Source organism: Chiloscyllium plagiosum, unplaced genomic scaffold (assembly GCF_037043375.1).
Source record: "Chiloscyllium plagiosum isolate Xiang-an unplaced genomic scaffold, Cpla_swu_hap1 HiC_scaffold_5, whole genome shotgun sequence".
Classification (NCBI taxonomy): domain Eukaryota; kingdom Metazoa; phylum Chordata; class Chondrichthyes; order Orectolobiformes; family Hemiscylliidae; genus Chiloscyllium; species Chiloscyllium plagiosum.
Window position 1 is genome coordinate 106,387,762 of NW_028270143.1, and position 19,869 is coordinate 106,407,630.

A 19,869-nucleotide genomic window follows, 5' to 3' on the forward strand; every position below is an offset into this window, starting at 1 on the left:
GATGTCTTAATTATGTATTAGCTCATGTGAGACAGTGCCCTAGTATCAGCTGGCTACTCCGGTAAGAGGGAAAGAATAGCAGGAAAGAAACAAAAATATGTTTTTTGTGTTACCAAGCTCTGTGCAACAGCCTGTGGTTTGGGATGGTATGAGCTGGAACACTGTCACAGATTCCCTCTGGATCATTACGTGATCAAAGAACCTTAAAAACAACAAAACATTAAATTAATTTTGAACGTCCATCAGTCCAACTGGCAACAAGTCCACTGCTTTACTACTGGAGGTTTCAGAGCACTTTGACATTGTTCTTGCAAAAAAATACTGGAAAACTAAACACAATTTGTTTTACAAGTTTTTTTAAATGATCTTTAAATTACTGTCTGTTGCTAACTTTATGTTTAGATGACTTCAAGGTGCTTATTGCAAAAGGAGCTGTCTCTCTGGAGCTTTATCTTATGTTGATGGCTTTGTTATTTTTGCCTGTGTTACAAGTTGAAAAAAATAAGAAACCCATGTATATTTAAACTTTCAATATAGCTGTTAATAGTATGAGAAAAATTTCTCCCATTCTAGAAGTTGAAAGGTGTTTTCTTTGCATGAGTAGTATTAAGTTATTGTGTTAATCTTACCAAATTTTATATGTAAATTGTTCACTGTATATTGTACTTGAAATGTTCCAGAAGGCATTAGTCTTTCACCTCTGTGATGTGGAATCAAATCTAGCCCATCCTAATGAACTGAAAATCACTTTTGGTTGTAGGGTGATATCCATTCTGGGGATATTTTAGTCCAGTTCCGAGTGGATATGGGCTTACATTACAATTTGTATCCAAATTGGCAATTTTACTTTAAGTAGGTACAGAATGACTGATTTAAGAAATGGAGAGATGTTGCAGTTGTGCAGTAAAGGCTTTACAATATGTTTGGTCTTGCTATATTATTGAAACAGAATATTGGGTGCACTAGTCAAACAAGGGATATTTGGTGTTGACAGAATGGTGAGGGCGAAAGATGCTCCATTCTTCAGCAAGTATAATCCTGATTAAAATGAGTACAGTCAATGTGCGCACTCTTTAAAATAAAAAAAAAACACACTCAATAACTTCCTATTCAAAACTTGTCATGTATAATCACTGCATGGTTATTTCTATGTGCAGATTTTTTTTTCCAATTTGATGCTGAGGTTAAGCTAATACAAAACATGATGTAAATAAAATACAAGTCTCCTATTCGGAATTGTACAGTCTCTGATAGTTTTTCTGGATAGATATGCATACAAATTAGGCTTCTCAAGCCTGCTCTACCATTTAATAAGAGAATAGACTAAGATACAGTCGTGTAATCCTGGAAACAGACCATGGTATTATAATGTTTTGTGTCATTTACTACTTTAAAATTGAATGAGAGCTTCTTTGGTTTAATGATGACATTTCATGAGTTGGCTGGTTGTAATGTTCTAACACAATGATTAAAGGTATTGCAGTAATGCTGTTAGAATATTTGAATGCTAAATTGCTTTTAATTTCCTTCTTCATAACTGCTATATTTGTATGCCAGAATCTCCTAATAAAAATTTAAACTTGGTTAAATAAAACTCAAATTTCCTATGATTTTCAAGCAAATGCTTGCAAACCAACCTATCAAACTTGTTCATTTATAGTTTTTTTCACTGTACATCTGTAAGTAATCTTATTTTGTATTAAATGTGATAATGATGCTAGAAAATGCATAAACTTTAAATGGAGAAAGGGTATGGATAAGAACTATTAATCTGAATTCAAGGCATAATTCTGATTAATAGTTCTTACCTATACTCTTTCAAATCATCTTACTGGAGTGTGAGAACAGATCACAACATAGGATTAAGGCTTTTCTATTAGCTTCCATTTTCCACTTGTTTGTCTTTTGCACTCTGGAGATTCGACCATGACTGCCACAACTTGATTCTCTCGTGAGCTTTAGTTATCACTGTGCACATCTGACTTGCATTATTCATTAGTAGATTGGGTTCACTCTCAGACTTGCAGAATGAAAGATTTTGCCTTTGACTGTTATTATATGATATGCATTCTGACACAATATTTGAAATTGTTTATTCTAATTAACAGTAAAACTCAACAAGATATTCATTCATGTGAGGCACCATTTTTCGTTATTTAATTTCCCATGCCCTATCCTTGCCATTTATTTCATATTCAGAAGTTGTAGGAGAAAGATAATAAGTCTTTTCACTAAGAACAGAAATAATTCAGTTTTACGTTTCTTTTTTCATCCATGCTTTTCTACTTTTCCAACCTGTCTTTGAATGAGAGAGTAGATCATTTTGACCTATGTAGATTTCCACAGACATAACTAATACCAACATTGATCAGTCTGCACGAAACATGCTTCAGTGTTATACCGCCTCCCCTCCTACTCAATTCACCAAAGAAAATGATCTTGTTAAACTTAACAGTACTTTCTCTCCTAGGGAAAACCAGACTGTGAATGTGGATAAAGAAACCTGGGATTGAAATTGGGTTGTCCCACTTGAGAAACTTAACATTTTTGCATTGCAGCTGATACAATTCCGTTGTGTAAAATGTAATGGATTTCTTATGTGCAGACTACTAAGAATTCTTAGTTTGAATTAAATGTAGAAAAACTACTGCTGGGAGGTTGAAGACTCTTACACAGGAGCACCTGGCATATATACACAAGCCTTGCCCTCTATTTCCATCAATCAGTTCACTCATAATGTGAGTCCTTTGATAGACTATTGCTATTTTTATTCATGAAAGCCGTCTCTCCTGCTATTATGAATGTTAGTGAAGTGCCCAAAGACCTGTTTGAGCCGTCTAATACTGTTCTCAAATGTTTGTTTTCATATTATTTGGATTTTGTGAATATAATTGATTTTCTATTGTTAACATTAAAGTAAATTAAATATGAAAAAATGTTTTTCTGCAAGCTAATTGCTAAACTACTTTACATGTTTCAAATTGTGTGTAGTTGATCATTTTTACTGCGTGCTAATTAGAAATCCTAAAATGTTAACATAATTTAGACAAATCTGAACTGGAGAAATGAATTAATTGAGAGAGCTGGGTCTCTGATCTATAATTGCAATATCTCTTAATTAGCATATTGAACAATCTTAAATTTAAATTGTCATGATTTTCCAGTCCAGAGTTTTCATTGTATTGCATTAAGAGGTTTACGTTGAAATATGATTAATTTATGGTATCATCTACCAAATTGTAATTTTATACTGCACAGATTATGAGCATTCTGAATGGATATATAGAAAAACAATTTGTATGTGCCAAAAATTCCTTTCCAAGCACTTTCTAGTTCTATATCATCCATTTTTGGATGTCTACAGCTGCCATTTATTAACTTGCATAGTACGATAGGATACATAGTTTAATTTTAAATTTCTAGCCCCAGATGAAAATTCTGCATGCACTTTTTGTGGTGATGATCAAGTTTTGAAATCAAATTTCTGGTTGCCAATAGTCAATTTAGAAGTCGACTGGAGCACGGCAGCTGAGCCAAAACTGTAGTTTAGCGTGAGGTCTTCAGGTTCAATGGAATGGTTCACTTTACAAAACAATTTTAGTGCCCAAAATGCCAAATTTTCCTGACTTTGTGTCCTGATTTCTAGTGCAAGCCCACATGCAATTCTCCCCCATTTGGGAAGCTAAGGCAACACCACCCACGCCCTCCACCTCCTCCAAGACTTCCGTTTCCCCGGCCCCCAATGTGTCATCTTCACCGTCCATCCGCCTCTACACCTCCATCCGCCATGACCAAGGCCTCCAAGCCCTCCGTTTTTTCCTCTCCAGACATCCCCAACAGTACCCTTCCACCGACACTCTCATTCGTTTGACCGAACTGGTCCTCACCCTTAACAATTTCTCCTTTGAATCCTCCCACTTCCTCCAGACCAAAGGGGTATCCATGGGCACACATATGGGCCCCAGCTATGCCTGTTTCTTTGTTGGCTACGTAGAACAGTTGATATTCCATAATTACACCGGCACCACTCCCCACCACTTCCTCCGCTACATTGATGACTGCATTGGCGCCACCTCATGCTCCAGCGAGGAGGTTGAACAATTCATCAACTTCACCAACACATTCCACCCTGACCTTAAATTTACCTGGACCATCTCTGACACCTCCCTCCCCTTCCTGGACCTCTCCATCTCCATTAATGACGACCGACTTGACACTGACATTTTTTACAAACCCACCGACTCCCACAGCTACCTGGATTACACCTCTTCCCACCCTACCTCTTGCAAAAATGCCATCCCATGTTCCCAATTCCTCCGCCTCCGCCGCATCTGCTCCCAGGAGGACCAGTTCCACCACAGAACACACCAGATGGCCTCCTTTAGAGACCGCAATTTCCCTTCCCACGTGGTTAAAGATGCCCTCCAACGCATCTCGTCCATATCCTGCACCTCCACCCTCAGACCCCACCCCTCCAACCGTAACAAGGACAGAACGCCCCATGGTGCTCACCTTCCATCCTACCAACCTTCGCATAAACCAAATCATCCGCCGACATTTCCGCGACCTCCAAAAAGACCCCACTACCAGGGATATATTTCCCTCCCCACCCCTTTCCGCCTTCCGCAAAGACTGTTCCCTCCATGACTATCTGGTCAGGTCCACGCCCCCCTACAACCCACCCTCCCATCCTGGCACTTTCCCCTGCCTCCGCAGGAATTGTAAAACCTGCACCCACACCACCTCCCTCACCTCTATCCAAGGCCCTAAAGGAGCCTTCCACATCCATCAATGTTTTACCTGCACATCCACTAATATCATTTATTGTATCCGTTGCTCCCGATGCGGTCTCCTCTATTTTGGGGAGACTGGGCGCCTCCTAGCAGAGCGCTCTAGGGAACATCTCTGGGACACCCGCACCAATCAACCACACCGCCCCGTGGCCCAACATTTCAACTCCCCTATCCCACTCTGCCGAGGGCATGGAGGTCCTGGGCCTCCTTCACCGCCGCTCCCTCACCACCAGACGCCTGGAGGAAGAATGCCTCATCTTCCGCCTCGGAACACTTCAACCCCAGGGCATCAATGTGGACTTCAACAGTTTCCTCATTTCCCCTTCCCCCACCTCACCCTAGTTCCAAACTTCCAGCTCAGCACTGTTCCCATGACTTGTTCGGACTTGTCCTACCTGCCTATTTCCTTTTCCACCTATCCACTCCACCCTCTCCTCCCTGACGTATCACCTTCATCCCCTCCTCCACTCACCTATTGTACTCTATGCTACTTTCTCCCCACCCCCACCCTCCTCTAACTTATCTCTCCACGCTTCAGGCTGTCTGCCTTTCTCTCTGCCTTTATTCCTGATGAAGGGCTTTTGCCCAAAACGTCGATTTCGCTGCTCCTTGGGTGCTGGCCTGAACTGCTGTGCTCTTCCAGCACCACTAATCCAAAACTTTTTATTTTAAGTCAATCCTGGGATGTGAGCATTTCTGGCCGGGCCAGCATTTATTGCCCAACCCTAGTTAGCCTTCAGAAGATGGTGGTGAGCTGAGTTAAAGCCTTAACAAAAGTTTCACTCCGCGGAGAGTTGGTTTGGCAATTCTGGCCTCTGACAATGCATGCTCAATCTTATGATGATCAAATTCCGACAGATCATCAATTTTCAACAATCTTCAGCGAGACTACGGACCGTACTTTTGTTATCAAAGTGGGTAGCTTGAGTTGTGAAACTTCTTGACCTGACAGATCAGCTTTCTTGCAAGGGCCCTCTTTGACCTGATCTCTTTTGCAGGTAGTCATAGGTACAAGAGTGCCATGTCTGTCAACCTGTAAGCAAATAATGGATGGTCATGGGTGGCCGATTACCAGGTCCAAGCTGATTAGAAGGCCCACCTCTATTCTCTGGGGCTTATCATTTTTGAACTGTGAGGCCCTCTAGCTCACACTCCATCATAACCACCTATGCTTCTTCATGCTGCCTATTATGTCTGTATGCCAATTGATACAACGTACACACTGAGTACATCCTCTCCATGCCAACTCATCCACCACCTGTACCTCTCCCTCCATAGTCACTCATATTCTTTTGCACCCCCATGACTACCCACTCAGTATCCTCAGGAACCATGTGTACAGGAGGTAAAAACATACACTTAACAATTCAATACAGATCTCTTGCATACTTAATAGTGAAACACCTTGCATTCTTGAAATCTGTCAAAACTTTTACATCTCAAGTGTTCAATCTTTTGATGAAAAGGAAACAAAATTCTAACCAGCCACCCATCAATGGCAGTTAATCTTTTGATAGCCACTTTAAACTGTCAATCACAGTGTGACCTCAGAACCCCTAAAGTCCATAGAATCGTAGATTCTCTACAGTGCGTAGAGGTTGTCTGTTTGACCCATCAAATCTGCCCTGACCCTCCAAAGAGCATCCCACCCAGACTCAAACCCTACCCCCACCCAATTCCCTTAACCCCTACCCCCACCACTTCCCTTAACCCCACCCCCACCCACTTCCCTTAACCCCACCCCCACCCACTTCCCTTAACCCGCATTAACCATGATTGATCCACGTAATGCGCACATCCCTGGACACTACGGGGTAATTTAGCATGGCCAATCCACCTTACCGGCACATTTTTGGACTGTCAGAGGAAACTGGAGCACCTGAAATGGGAGTGTGTGCAAACTCCACACTGGAATTGAACCCAGGTCCCTGCAATGTGAGGCAGCAGTGTTAACCACTAAGCCACCTTACCTCCCATTAGTTACTTTTGAAACTCAGCCAAGCAATCATAATGACTTAATAACTATCCTTGGCAAATGCCAACAAAGAATTTGACCATCGTGTCTAAGTTTTAATAACATTCTTGTCTAAACTGTGCCACAGAACCTGAGAATCAGACTTGCACTGAATTTGTTTTTTTCAAGTTTAAAGAGCAAGAAATTTTGTTCCAAAGCTTCAAATCATGTCACTTAAAGAAACACTATCCATTATCCAAGGGTTTCTATGTCCAGTCTATCCATTGTGATTCCCATGCTACCGGTTAAAGCCCTTGAAATAGACAAAGTATTTGAATTCAGCACTAAGTTCACAAAACCCTGTTGAGTTTTGGCTCTTACCATTGTGAATCATGTCCCTGCTCCTATCTGGCAAAAAAGTGGGATCTGTTGGAAATGGGAATAGGATATTTGCATCCAGGTCATACCTGCAATTTTTAAAGATCTTCCAAGTTTTGAAAAATCCAGCCTGTGTTTCAGATAGCTGCAATCTGTGACTTTATAAAAATACAATTTGAAAATCATTCAGACTTGAGAGTTGTGCCAATTTTGCTATTTTGAGAGAACAGTACTGTGAGAAATACTAAGATAATTAATTCTGCAAGCTGTCTTTATATGTGCATTGGTCAATAATTTAAAAAAATTATGTTTTTTTCCACATTGTCATAGTTTTTTTGTCTTTGTACTGTTGCTGTTGTGAGAGAAAGTCTAGATCAAATTGTTTAGTTATAGAGAAAAAAGTTTCAATCTTATGCGGATTTAGAATTTCTAACAAAACACTTCCTTTGCCCTGCAGATGTCCCATGCAGCAACTAGTGCCTTGTGTCGTTCGATAAAGCTGCAGTGCGAGCTTTACCCATCCCGAGAAGTAGCAATCTGCCTGGATCCCTACTGTGGTCTTGGATTTGTTCTTTGGTGCCTCTGTAGGTGAGGAACTGACGTGATGAACTTTCTTCATGAGCACTCTCTTGCCTTTTCGTCCTGTGTTTCCAAAATCCTTGTAATGCTCTAAATAATAGAAACATACATAATGAACTTTGTGCCTTATCCTCTGTTGCTGACCAGATAATGCAAATCTAGCAGCTTGCTTCCCATTCAAAATAGTTGCGCCATTCGTCCAGTCCATAAAACAAATAAGATAGTGAAAAATCAGTTGAAGCTATGATTACTGTTCTATTTTTTTCTGACTTTTTCTGAGGTGCTGGTGGATAAGGATTACTAATGTGGTGTTGTTGTTTAAGGTGGTTACGAAAAATCATGGACCTGTAGACTAGTGAGCCTGATGCCAGTGGTTGTTGCAGGAAACTCTGAGGGACAGGATTTGTATGCATTTGGAAAGGCAAGGACTGACTAGGGATTGTCAACATGGCTTTTTATGTGTGAAATTGTGTCTCACTAACTTGATTGAGTTTTTTTGAAGAGGTGACAAACAAGATTGATGAAGGCAGAGCAGTAGATGTTGTCTGCATGGACTTCAGCAAGGCGTTCAACAAGGTTCTGCATGGTAGACTGGTTAGTAAGGTTAGATCATGTGGGATCCAGGGGCAGCTCGCCAGTTGGATACAAAATTGGCTTGAACACGGCGTTGTGCGATTTTTGATTTGATGGTAGGGGACAGAGGGTGATGGAGGGTTGTTTTTTGAACTGGAGACCTGTGACCACTAATGTGCAACAAGGATCAGTGCTGTGTCTACTGCTTTTCAATATTTATTGAAATAAATGATTTGGATGTGAATATAAGAGTTATAATTAGTAAGTTTGAAGATGACACCAAAATTGGTGGTGTAGTGGATAGTGAAGAGTACAACGGAACCTTGATTAGATGGATTAATGCGCCAAGGATTGGTGGATGCAATTCAGCTTAGATAAATGCATTCTGATAAGACAAACCAGGGCAGGACTTATACAGTTAACAGTAGAGTCCTGGGGAGTGTTGGTGAACAAAGAGACCTAGGGGTGGTGATGCATATTTCTTAAGTTAGAGTCGCAGCTAGATATGGTAGTGAAGAAGGCGTCTGGTCAGGGCATTGAGTATAGGGGTTAGAACATCATACTGCGGCTCAGCAGGACATTGTAAGGCCACTTTTACAATACTGCATTCAATTCTGATCTCCCTGTTAAACTTGAAAGGGTTCAGAAAAGATTTGCAAGAATGTTCCCAAAATTGGAGGGTTTGAACTATAGGGAGAGGCTGAATAGGTTGGGGCTATTTTCCCTGGAGTGTTGGAGACGAAGGGATGACCTTAAAGAGATTTCTAACTTCATGAAGGGCATGGATAGGATAAAGAGCCAAGGTCCTTTTCCCAGGGTAGGTGAGTCCAAAACTAGAGAGCATTGATTTAAGGCAAGAGGAGAAAGTTTTAAAAGGGACTTGAGAGGAAATGTTTTCATGCAGAGGAACATGTATGGAACGAGCTGGAGGTGGTAGAGGCGGGTACAATTACAACATTTAAAACTTGTTTGGATGGGTATATGAAGAGGAAGTATTTAGAGGGATCTGGGCCAAATGCTCGTGAATGAATTAGATCAGTTTTGGATATCTGGTTGGTGCAGACAAGTTGGATCGAAGGGTCTGCTTCTGTGCTGTCACAACTCTACAACACTATAATTCAAAATAAAACGTGTTTGACTAACTTCAATTAGATTACCAAGTGCAAGATACCTTTGATTTGGCATGTAATTGGCAGCCTTTCAGGATCATTACCAAATGCCAGTCTCTGCCAGCTGATGAACTAGCATGTCTACACATGTCAGATTGCACCCTTGGGAAGTAATGAGTGATCCTAGATAAATATCAGTTGGCACCAGGATATAAGCTTTACAGAAGCTAGTTTCAGACATTGTTGATCCTACTATTTTTCATTCTAGAAATAATCAATTACGTGCAAACATAGGTAAATTGGTAACACGTAACTTTGAAGCTCAAATGCCAGGTCATTCATGCTATTTACAATTTGTTTCAAGTACAAGTTTGCAAGATTGAAATTAATGACACCTTTTTTCAGTATAAATACACTTCCTCTGGAACAGAAATGTGTGGGTTCACTCTTTATTGCAGAAATTGAACACAGAATTTCTGACATCATAAGAAAGCGCTGCAAAACTGGCAGCATTTACAAAGTGTCTCATTTATCTATTCAGGTAAAACTGGTAAGTCATGAGTTCATCAAACCAATAATCCATCCTCAATTACAGTCGGTTCTGATAGAGCGAGATAGTTCTATTCTAGTGTGATCTTGTGTTACAAGAAGGTTCGGTAATAGCTCTGCCATTTAGACTAATAGGGCCAAAATCACGTTATATCAAGTTTAATTGAATTTATTTATTGCCACGTGTACCAAGGTACAGTGAAAAGCTTTGTCCTACTAGCAATACAGGCAGATCACATAGTAAGTAGCATAGGTAAGTAAATAATAGGTAAACAGCAGAAAAAAACAAAAGTTCACGTTCTACAAATAACGGTCTTAATTCTTCAATCGCGTTACAGCCAATTCACGTTAAAGAAAAAAGCATTTTAGCAGAACCGACTGTAATTCCACCATAATTGTTAAGAAGAATGAGAGATGATCTTACTGAAATGTTCTGAGGAGGCTTGACAGGGTAGTGGGTAAGAGGTTATTTCCCTAAACGGAGGAAATCTAGAACTGAGGGCTGCAGTTTAAAAATATGGGGTCTCATATTGTATGCTCTTGCCCCTCCTTATCTCTGTAATCTGTACTCTGTAATTGCACTACACATTGCGATATCTTTACAAATCTAATTCTGGTCACTTGTGCATTCCCATTCATAATTGCTGCACTTATTGGAGGCCATGCCAGGTGTTGTAAGCTTTGGCATTCCCAATGCATATGTCTGTCCTTCTTACTTTACTTTGCTCCTTTAAGACACTTCTTAAGCCCTACCTGGCCATTTGATCTCGTATCTCCTTCTCTGGTTCAATATCATACTTGGATTTTTAATGCTTGTGTGAAGTGCTTTGAGATGGTTCATACATTTAAAGGAGCTATATAAAAATAAGTTGATGTATTAAATTCAGAAGACCAAAAAGACAGACCTAAAGGAGCGCTGTTGTCAATACAGAGTGGCATAATCTCATGAGACTATTACTTATTGACTTTCCAGACAGATTGGAAATGCACATGGAGTAACAGATGGTTGGATTACATAAGGAAGATGAAGGCTGTCTCAATTAGGCTTAGATGCACTCTTTATTGAACTAATGAGAAGGTTTTTTTATTTATTCACCAAATGTGATGTACAAAAATAATACAGGATATATATAAAGTCAAGCTTTGACATTTTGAAGCTGTCTGTTGTTGTTATCAGTAGACTTCTTTGACATAATATTGATTTCTTTGCTTGGTTGGAACCTTGCTTTTTTTTAAAGGGGGAAAGGTGTTGCTCCAGATTTGTTTTGAATGGAGCAGCTTTGTCAACAGGTTTGTGGCATCAATTTCATTAGCAAATATAGAATTGACTCACTTTGAAATATCTGATACGTAACAAGGTACCAAGTAACCAGTAACTAATGTTTTCCTGAACCAACTTCTAATTAATTCAGAAAACATAGAAACGTAGAAGGTGGGAGCAGGAGTAGGCAATTCGACCCCTCGAGTCTGCTCTGCCATTCAATATGATTGTGGCTGATCATTGAGCTCAACACCTTAATCCTGCCCTCCTTCTGTTTCCATTGGTCCCTTTAACCACAAGAGATATATTGACCTCCTTCTTGAAAACACAAAGTTTTGTCCTCAACCACTTTCTGTGATAGTGAATTCCACAGGCTCACCATTGTCTAAGTGTAGAAATTTCTCCTCATCTCAGTCCTAAAAGGTTTACCCCTTACCTTAAAATAAGTATACTGCTTACAATTTTTTTGCCTTATAAATGTAAACAGATGTCATCATCTGGCAATTCTGAATAAAAATCTATTAGAATGGCATGGTGATTCACTGCTGCCTCAAAATGCCAGGCACCCAGCCTTGTGCGACTGTCTGTGTGGAGTTTGCACATTCTCCCTGTCAGCATGCTCCGGTTTCCTCCCATAATCCAATGGTTAGGTGGATTGGCCATGATAAATTGCCCATTGTGTACAAGGCTGTGCAGGCTAAGTGGATTAGCCATGGAAATGCAAGCTCACAGGGATACGGCAAAGAGGTAGTCCTGGGTGAGATGATGTTTGAAGAATTGGTGTGGACTCGATGGCCAAGTGGGCTGCCTACACGCTGTAGGGATTGTATGATTCTATGAGAATTTCAACAACCTTGCCGTATAGGTAAGCAGCAAATAAATCACCCTGAATTGGGTTTGCAAAAAGTCAACGCATAAGTTGTTCAGCAAACATAAGCAGTGGTTAATAACAACTATGTCAGTGTACACTAACATTATTTGATTTGAGATGGGAAGTTAATTAACCTGACTTTCAAGCAAGTGTAACCAGAGATTGAAAAGGTTTAGGGACTTCACTGTCTTCCATTAGTAGCAAAACGATTTCTTCTGAAAACTGGATTTGTGTCCGTCAAATGATTTAAGTATTTTCTTGCCAAGATAAAGATGCAAATAATATTTGTGAGCAGAATATATGTTGTAGCAGCTTTGCTTTAAATTAAATATAGTTGCCCTAAAAATATATTAATTCAAGAATAACATTTGAGTATTATTTAATTATTGTAATTTTTAAAAATGTTTTTTTGAGTAAGGTACTTTAGAATATTTGGTAGTGAATGCAGCATTCAGGTGAGAAACAAAATTGTCAGCCCAACAAAGGGGGTTTTGGGCTCTTTGTGCTGTTGTTCATCTTTTTCTGTTACTTGATATAGGGAGAATTAAAATCATTTAATCTTCATTATTATTTCTATTGTTGTTTTATATTTGGGTTTGCAACTTAATTTACTCGAATCCAGTTCTACCATAGCCTACCTTATCCCATTCCTTTTTAAGTGACTGTATAATCCTGGCTGAACAGCCAATAGTTGCTTAATCATCACCACATATGAGGCTCAAACTTCTCTTAATATAAATGTTATTCTTATGTTCCTCTAATACTCCACATGTCCAGTGGAAAGGTTCCACTTTTTTAAGCTGTTGTTAATTGGTGTATAAATTCCAGAGAAGGAGAAAGTGAGGACTGCAGATGCTGTAGATCAGAGCTGATAATGTGTTGCTGGAAAAGCGCAGCAGGTCAGGCAGCATCCAAGGAGCAGGAGAATCGACGTTTCAGGCATGAGCCCGAAATCCCTGAAGAAGGGCTCATGCCTGAAACGTCGATTCTCCTGCTCCTTGGATGCTGCCTGACCTGCTGCGCTTTTCTAGCAATACATTATCAGCTAAATTCCGGAGAAGACAAGCCTATATCTTTAAGACATTTATGTGATGTGTGACTTTCCAGAATAAAAATAACCTCATCATCTTCCATGACTCTCTGCATGTCATGGAATCAGTATAGTGTGGTCAGTCAGTCGGCTATGTGTATTTACGGTACAGTAATGTCCAAAAATACAGGACATAAAACCTGTGTCTGAATCATACTTATTTTTTGGCCAAAGCTGAATCACATCACTTTTTCTCGAGGGATTTCCACTCTGGGTTTTCTTGCTGTATTTTACTAAATTTACCCTATTTACTCCCTACCATGTCCATATAGTGTCCCTCGTATTCCCTCCAGCCTCATCTTAACAAGTGGTGTTCCCAGAACAACTGACCACTGCCAGGATATCCCAGAATTAACTAGCATCCTTTGTGCAGTCAGTGTTAATCTGGAGATCCCAGTGTGGGTCCTGAAATTTGCGTAGCAGATGGAGAAATGGATGCCCTGCTGTGTGGGTTGGGCCCTGGAGATCCTGCTGGACAGCATGGTTCCTCTTCCCACAGGAACAGCACTAGAGGCCACAGTAGCATACCATGCCAGCACACTGCGAGGTTACCATCCAAAATAAAGCAGTCTCAGTCGTCTGGAGGAACATACAGCACTGTAGGAGGAAGGTCGAAGACCTTCTCCTCTTCAGTGTAAGTGCTATTACCATCATCTCTCTAATACCTCACACTCACTCTATCTCTTGTTGTGCCCACCTCCCAACACATCTCATGCTGCATCCACTCTCACTAATGCCTGCAACACCCATTCTCACATTCTGTCAACTATCCCAAGTTCCATTAGCACTAACCCTCTGTGCCCTTTGTGCTGTCTAATTCACTGACACAGGACACCTTTCCACCTACACCAGAAAAATTAACAGCTGTGCTACCCAATTTCACCTCCCTTAGCTCCATTTCTCTCTCTCTCTCTCTCTCTCTCTCTCTCCCTCCCTCTCCCTCCCTCCCTCCCTCTCCCTCCCTCTCCCTCCCTCTCTCTCCCTCTCTCTCTCTCTCTCTCTCTCTCTCATTCTTGGAGGAATGCAGCCCACAATAGGGCAGAAAGACTGCAGATGGACGGTGGGCTGCTGGACATTCACCTCCTTTCTCCTTATGTGAAAAGCATTCTGACTCTAACCATCCTGATACTTGACTAACCATGACTAAACCATGGATTGGAGGTTGCCATTGACTAAATGTTGTTTGCCATTAATAGGTAAATTACAGATTGCCATAGTCCTAGATGACCATATGGCTACATTGTCTGTCTGTCTCTCTCTCTCTCTGCTGGTGAAGGCTGACTGGTCTTCAAACGTTGGCTGTGTTTTTTCTCCCAGATAGATGCTGCCAGGCTTGCTGAGTTTCTCGAGCACTTTCTGTTTTTTCTGTCAGATCTCCAGTTCTCTGCTTCATTATCCTGATGTTTCATTGTTGCAACTACAGTTACCACTTTACGTAATGGGTGTTCAGAATTGCAAATATGTTCCACTTGTGCCTAAATAAATCTGAAACAAATTCAGCATTGATTTCTTATATTTAGCACTTTAATGTCAAATCTAAACATAGGTAGTCCCTTTATCCTCCTTTCTACATTTGCTTTTGCATTAAAATCTATCTTCGTGCATGTTTCATTTTCTGTCTGTCTTCCTTTCTGCTAAGTCGAATGTTAGTGTATAAAGCCTGGTTTTCTTAATACCCAATTACTATTTTTTTCTTGTATTTTGTTAAACTGCATTGGTTAGCTATATTCCTTTCAAATAAAATATGTGCCAGAGTAGAATCCTGAGGCAGCTGTTTACCATTTACTCTCTGATTTGTGCCTCGAGCCAATCTTTCCAATACCATGTGAGATAATTCTTATATGAAGTGGCAACTTATCAAATGCCTTCAGAAAATCTATGTGTATAATGTGAATCTCTTTATACACTCTGATTAAATTAAATTAGTCAAGTATGACCTATCTTTTTATGTGTTACAATGTTTTAATATCCAGGCTTCTTTCTTTTCAGTGTCTACTCAGGGCACCAGTCAATCCTCATCCCTCCTTCAGAACTGGAGATAAATCCTTCACTCTGGCTCCTGGCTGTCAGTCAGTATAAGGTTCGAGACACTTTCTGCTCGTACTCCGTTATGGAACTCTGCACAAAGGGGCTCGGCTCGCAAACTGAATCACTGAAGGTTAATTGCTTATATTTTTCTCATTACTAATCTCAATGCTTTGTTTTGATTCACAGATTCATTTAAACACTCTAATAACTTTGTTTAATTGTGCATTCTTGTGGGAATTTCATGAAAAGAACTTACGAAAGTTGGCATAACATCTTCAAAGTATTGAAACATTTACAAATTAAGTTAGCTGGTGAATGGAGTCAACCTTTTACTTAGGGATAGATTCAATTTAAACGTTACTTGGTTTTAATGCACTCCTTTCCAAAGACAGCACAATAACATGGAACTGCTGCCCAACACAGATTTCGATGATAGCTGGGTGAGCTCCAAGGTCATGATATTTGGGCTCCCTGACCAGGTTCAGGGCTGCATGGTGCTAGAAATAGTAAGTAACCAACATTGCTCATCACGGGTCCATCAAGTCAGTGGAGGCCAGTTGAACTGCCTGGAGGTGACTACCCAGTGACAGATGGAGAACTGATGTTTCAAGTAGGTCCACGTGTTCTCCCCACCCGCCTGTCTGGGGCAACCTCATTCTGTATTAGTGAGGGGCTTGCCACTTTGCCCGCATTCTCTGCCCACACTTTCCCAGCCACCAACACCATCTACTCCACCCATTAAATTTCAAAAATTGGAGAGGGAGAGAGAGAAAGAGAACCTCCATTTTGAAACACCCATCTCAGTTCACTGACCATCTGTTTCATTTTGTTACACTGGCCAATGTTGGAGGCCTCTGATTGACCATCCAGTGTTGCAAACCTCCCCTCTGATCATCAAGAGATCACCCTGGGGGTAAATCACAAAGAATTACTTTGTCTCTCAGTTCCTGACAGTGGAGTTGAGAAGCGTGTAGAGGAATTCTTGCCCCTGCCTTCACTGGAACCCAGAATATGCTTGATGGAGGTTTGAAGCAACTGCAATGGTCTACTACAATGTGTATCTGGAAGGGAGTGCTTAGAAATTCAGGTTAGCATTTTTCCCAGACACCCACCAGGATTTTCCACTCCATTTAAGTTTATTTTTAATCAGCAGTCCCAATTAATGACCTGAACGTCATATTTCCAGGAGGGTGCCCAAACATTGTTACCAACCATTCCACAAGGCCCAAAATTTACAGCTTGCATTATGGTGGTTTCCATAGTTACTAAAGGTCATCCTGGGTCAGGTATCAAAGATTCCATTTCACCAGCATTAGTCCAGCTGTGCAGTTAGCTAGGGTTATAGAACCAAATTTACTTATGATTTTTTCAAATACTCTGCAAGTGTGTTTTTTTTTGCCAAAGACAAATAAATCCTCTTTAAAATGACTGATCAGGCTTATTTCTATTGACAGCAAGACTCATAATTGCAATTTGGCCTCGTTATTTATGTAGAATTGAAATTAGCTTCATGTACTTAAGTAACAAATGCTCATCAAAGAACGGGAAATTGGCAAAACAATTTAAAGCTAAAAAGGGCAGGTTAATTATTTAACCTTTTCAAGCCCCCAGTAGTGTTATGCTATGGGATATAATCAATTACGTTCATAAAATTGTTTCAACTGGCAGTAAATCAAAAAACACACCAAATTATTCATTATAACTTTAAACGTACATTTTATTGGGGTATTTATGCAAGATTTCCTCCAGTAAAAAATGTTTCAGCCATGATTAGAGTAATATTTTGTCTTGGCTTACTGTAACTTTCCTAGTATTATTTTTACTGATGGAATAACTACAGAACATCCTCGACAAAACTGTGCTCCACCTGGATATAGTCTAGTTTCTAGCTGCTCTGGTGTATTAGGAATGGGAATTAGTTACTGACCTTAGCAGTGGTGCCCCAAGTGCTGAGTACAAATTTTACAAAAATCAAATCCACACTGATGGAAAGGCAGGAAGATATTGGAATGGCTGAAGATTTTAGGTCTCACAGACAGGGTAACAGTTACATTTTTAATTAAATTTTCTGTGGCCGTGCTACTTAGAATGGCCAAATTGTCAAATTCCACAAAATTATCAATAAATGTTTATGACCAATTGTTCACTCTGGCATTTAAACATTTTACTACAATTAATTTAAAAAAAATATGTTTTGCCAATTTATTTTCTGTTTTTAGACAAGGGGATTGGATCTATCTCGTGTACGAACCTGTGTTGTTGTTGCAGAAGAGCGGCCAAGGATAGCTCTCACCCAGTCTTTTTCTAAGTTATTTAAGGACCTGAATCTTAATCCAAGAGCAGTTAGTACATCATTTGGCTGCAGAGTGAATCTTGCTATTTGCCTTCAGGTAGGAATTTACAGCTGGGAATATGTTTATCTTCATTACAGTTGTTGCTTAAGTATAAAAATAATGGATTTTTTTCTGTCTGTAACTAATTGGCTGGCTTTGTTTTGTTTTGTTTTTCTTCATTTTGTATTTATTTGTGTCTCTCTATGATATACAGCAATTGCATGCTTTATGCTTGCTGTTAACGTGCAAATTTTAAAAGCATGAAACCTACATAATTGTGCATTGGTGTGTTCATGATTTTATAACTCTACTGCATCCACCCCCCGAGCTGTCTCATTTAATACAGCTGTAGCAGTTTGTAATATTTGTAGGAACGGCACTGACGGGGTCTTTTTGTGATGCTTTAAAGATGGGTATAGTGGATTTGTATATTAGAGGTAAAGGTAGATCAGTTGCCAGCCAGATTACAATTGTCAAGTATTTGAAATTGCTTATAATTGAGTCTGAAGTAACTTAGATAGTAACCTAGTTAAAGATTAGCTCTGAACACCTTTGCAACATGTCAATAAGAGTAATAGCTTATGCAAGGGTGATTTGTTCATAGAGTCTACTAATCAATGTCATTGAAGTAGGAACTTAACGTTGGGCGGCATGGTTGCTCAGTGGTTAGCACTGCTGCCTCACAATAACAGGGACTCGGGTTCAGTTCCAGCCTCTGTGTGGGGTTTGCACATTCCCGAGTGCTCCAGTTTCCTCTCATAGTCCAAAGATGTGCAGGTTAGATGGATTGGCTATGATAAATTGCTCATAGTGTCCAGGGTTGTTTAAGTTAGGTGGATTAGCTATGGGAAATGCAGGTTTATGGGGATAGGATGGGGGCGTGAGTCTGGGTAGGATGCTGTTTGGAGAAAGGGTGTGGACCCAGTGGGCCAAAGGCTTCCACAATGTAGGGATTCTATGATTTTTGTTTCAGTGAAAATGGTTTACAAGTATGGCAGCAAAATGTGATTTAGTTTTGTTATTGCAGGATGTAATTTTTTTTACATTGGATTCAAATTTGGATCTATGTTGAACTGTATTTGTGCAAGTGCATTATTAACCAACAAATGATCAGCATATGCTAGTAAATCATAGATTGCGCAGAAGTATTTTGTGGGCGGCACGGTGGTACAGTGGTTAGCACTGCTGCCTCGCAGCGTCAGAGACCCGGGTTCAATTCCCGCCTCAGGCGACTGACTGTGTGGAGTTTGCACGTTCTCCCCGTGTCTGCGTGGGTTTCCTCCGGGTGCTCCGGTTTCCTCCCACAGTCCAAAGATGTGCAGGTCAGGTGAATTGGCCATGCTAAATTGCCCGTAGTGTTAGGTAAGGGGTAAATGTAGGGGTATGGGTGGGTTACGCTTCGGCGGGTCGGTGTGGACTTGTTGGGCCGAAGGGCCTGTTTCCACACTGTAAGTAATCTAATCTAATATAAATATCTAATCTAATGTAAGTAATCTAATCTAATATTTTGCATGTGGGGGATATTGTGTGAAAAATACTTTGGGAGTTCCATGCAAAACACGTTCAAGGAACACTACCATTTAGTTATATTTTGATATCATGGTAGCAAGATAAGCTGGTTTCCTGAGGTGATATGGAAAGTTATCACTCAGCAATTCTATAGGACACAGTCAGTGTTTTCACTCAATGGTGAACTTCCTTTCTACACTATATAAATCTATTTGCAAATGCAAATATGCTTATTAATGTGTTGTGTTTACAATCTGTTTCTCATTCTGCAGGATATAAACCTGCTCTGTGATAGCGGATTAAAACAATACTGGTTATTCTTTTGTGTGTGCTTTTATTCACCTGTTGCTATCCTTTACCAAGAGGATTGTGTGATACAAGGTTATTTGAACAGCATTTTAAATTGAAAAGTTGTTAGGTTAGTTATCTTAAGTTCTTTTCCAAGGCAAGTTAATATTTACAGCTTTCATATTAGCCTGGATTTCGTAGTCAGCAGAGAATGTACATCAATAGTTATAAATTACAATTATATACTGATCTTGGCTAAATTATACCAAAGTTCCATAAAGGAATTCTGATATTTGCTAAAGAGTTTGGGGAGGAATGACAACCTTTAAACTAGACTGTAAGTGGGACTCCCACTTTCTATATTATGAAGTTCCACATCAGACATCTATTAGAGACTGGCAGCTTTGTGACAGAAGGGAGTGCTATTGGATCTATAATTTGGACACACATTTGGAGAATGTCACAGGGTATTGGGTTTGACCCAAAATGTCCAAATGATGAAGAGGGCAGCTGAGATTTGAGAGGCCTTGTAGTTGGAGGAGTTAAAAAGAAGT

At 40.1% G+C, this 19,869-nt stretch overlaps 1 protein-coding gene across 5 annotated transcripts in view; it reads left to right on the forward strand.

Annotated features, from left to right (window-relative positions):
- The window catches only part of LOC122550323 (disco-interacting protein 2 homolog C), a 615,797-nt gene that overhangs the window by 536,264 nt on the left and 59,664 nt on the right, over window positions 1-19,869 (forward strand). For 3 of the 5 annotated variants that reach the window (XM_087987546.1, XM_087987547.1, XM_087987549.1), the window contains 4 exons: window positions 2,640-2,738; window positions 7,583-7,713; window positions 15,147-15,315; window positions 17,405-17,575. In XM_087987546.1, the coding sequence (XP_087843672.1) occupies window positions 2,640-2,738; window positions 7,583-7,713; window positions 15,147-15,315; window positions 17,405-17,575 (570 nt within the window). The remainder of the gene's footprint in view (window positions 1-2,639; window positions 2,739-7,582; window positions 7,714-15,146; window positions 15,316-17,404; window positions 17,576-19,869) is intronic. The other 2 variants (XM_087987548.1, XM_087987550.1) reach the window with 1 other exon arrangement.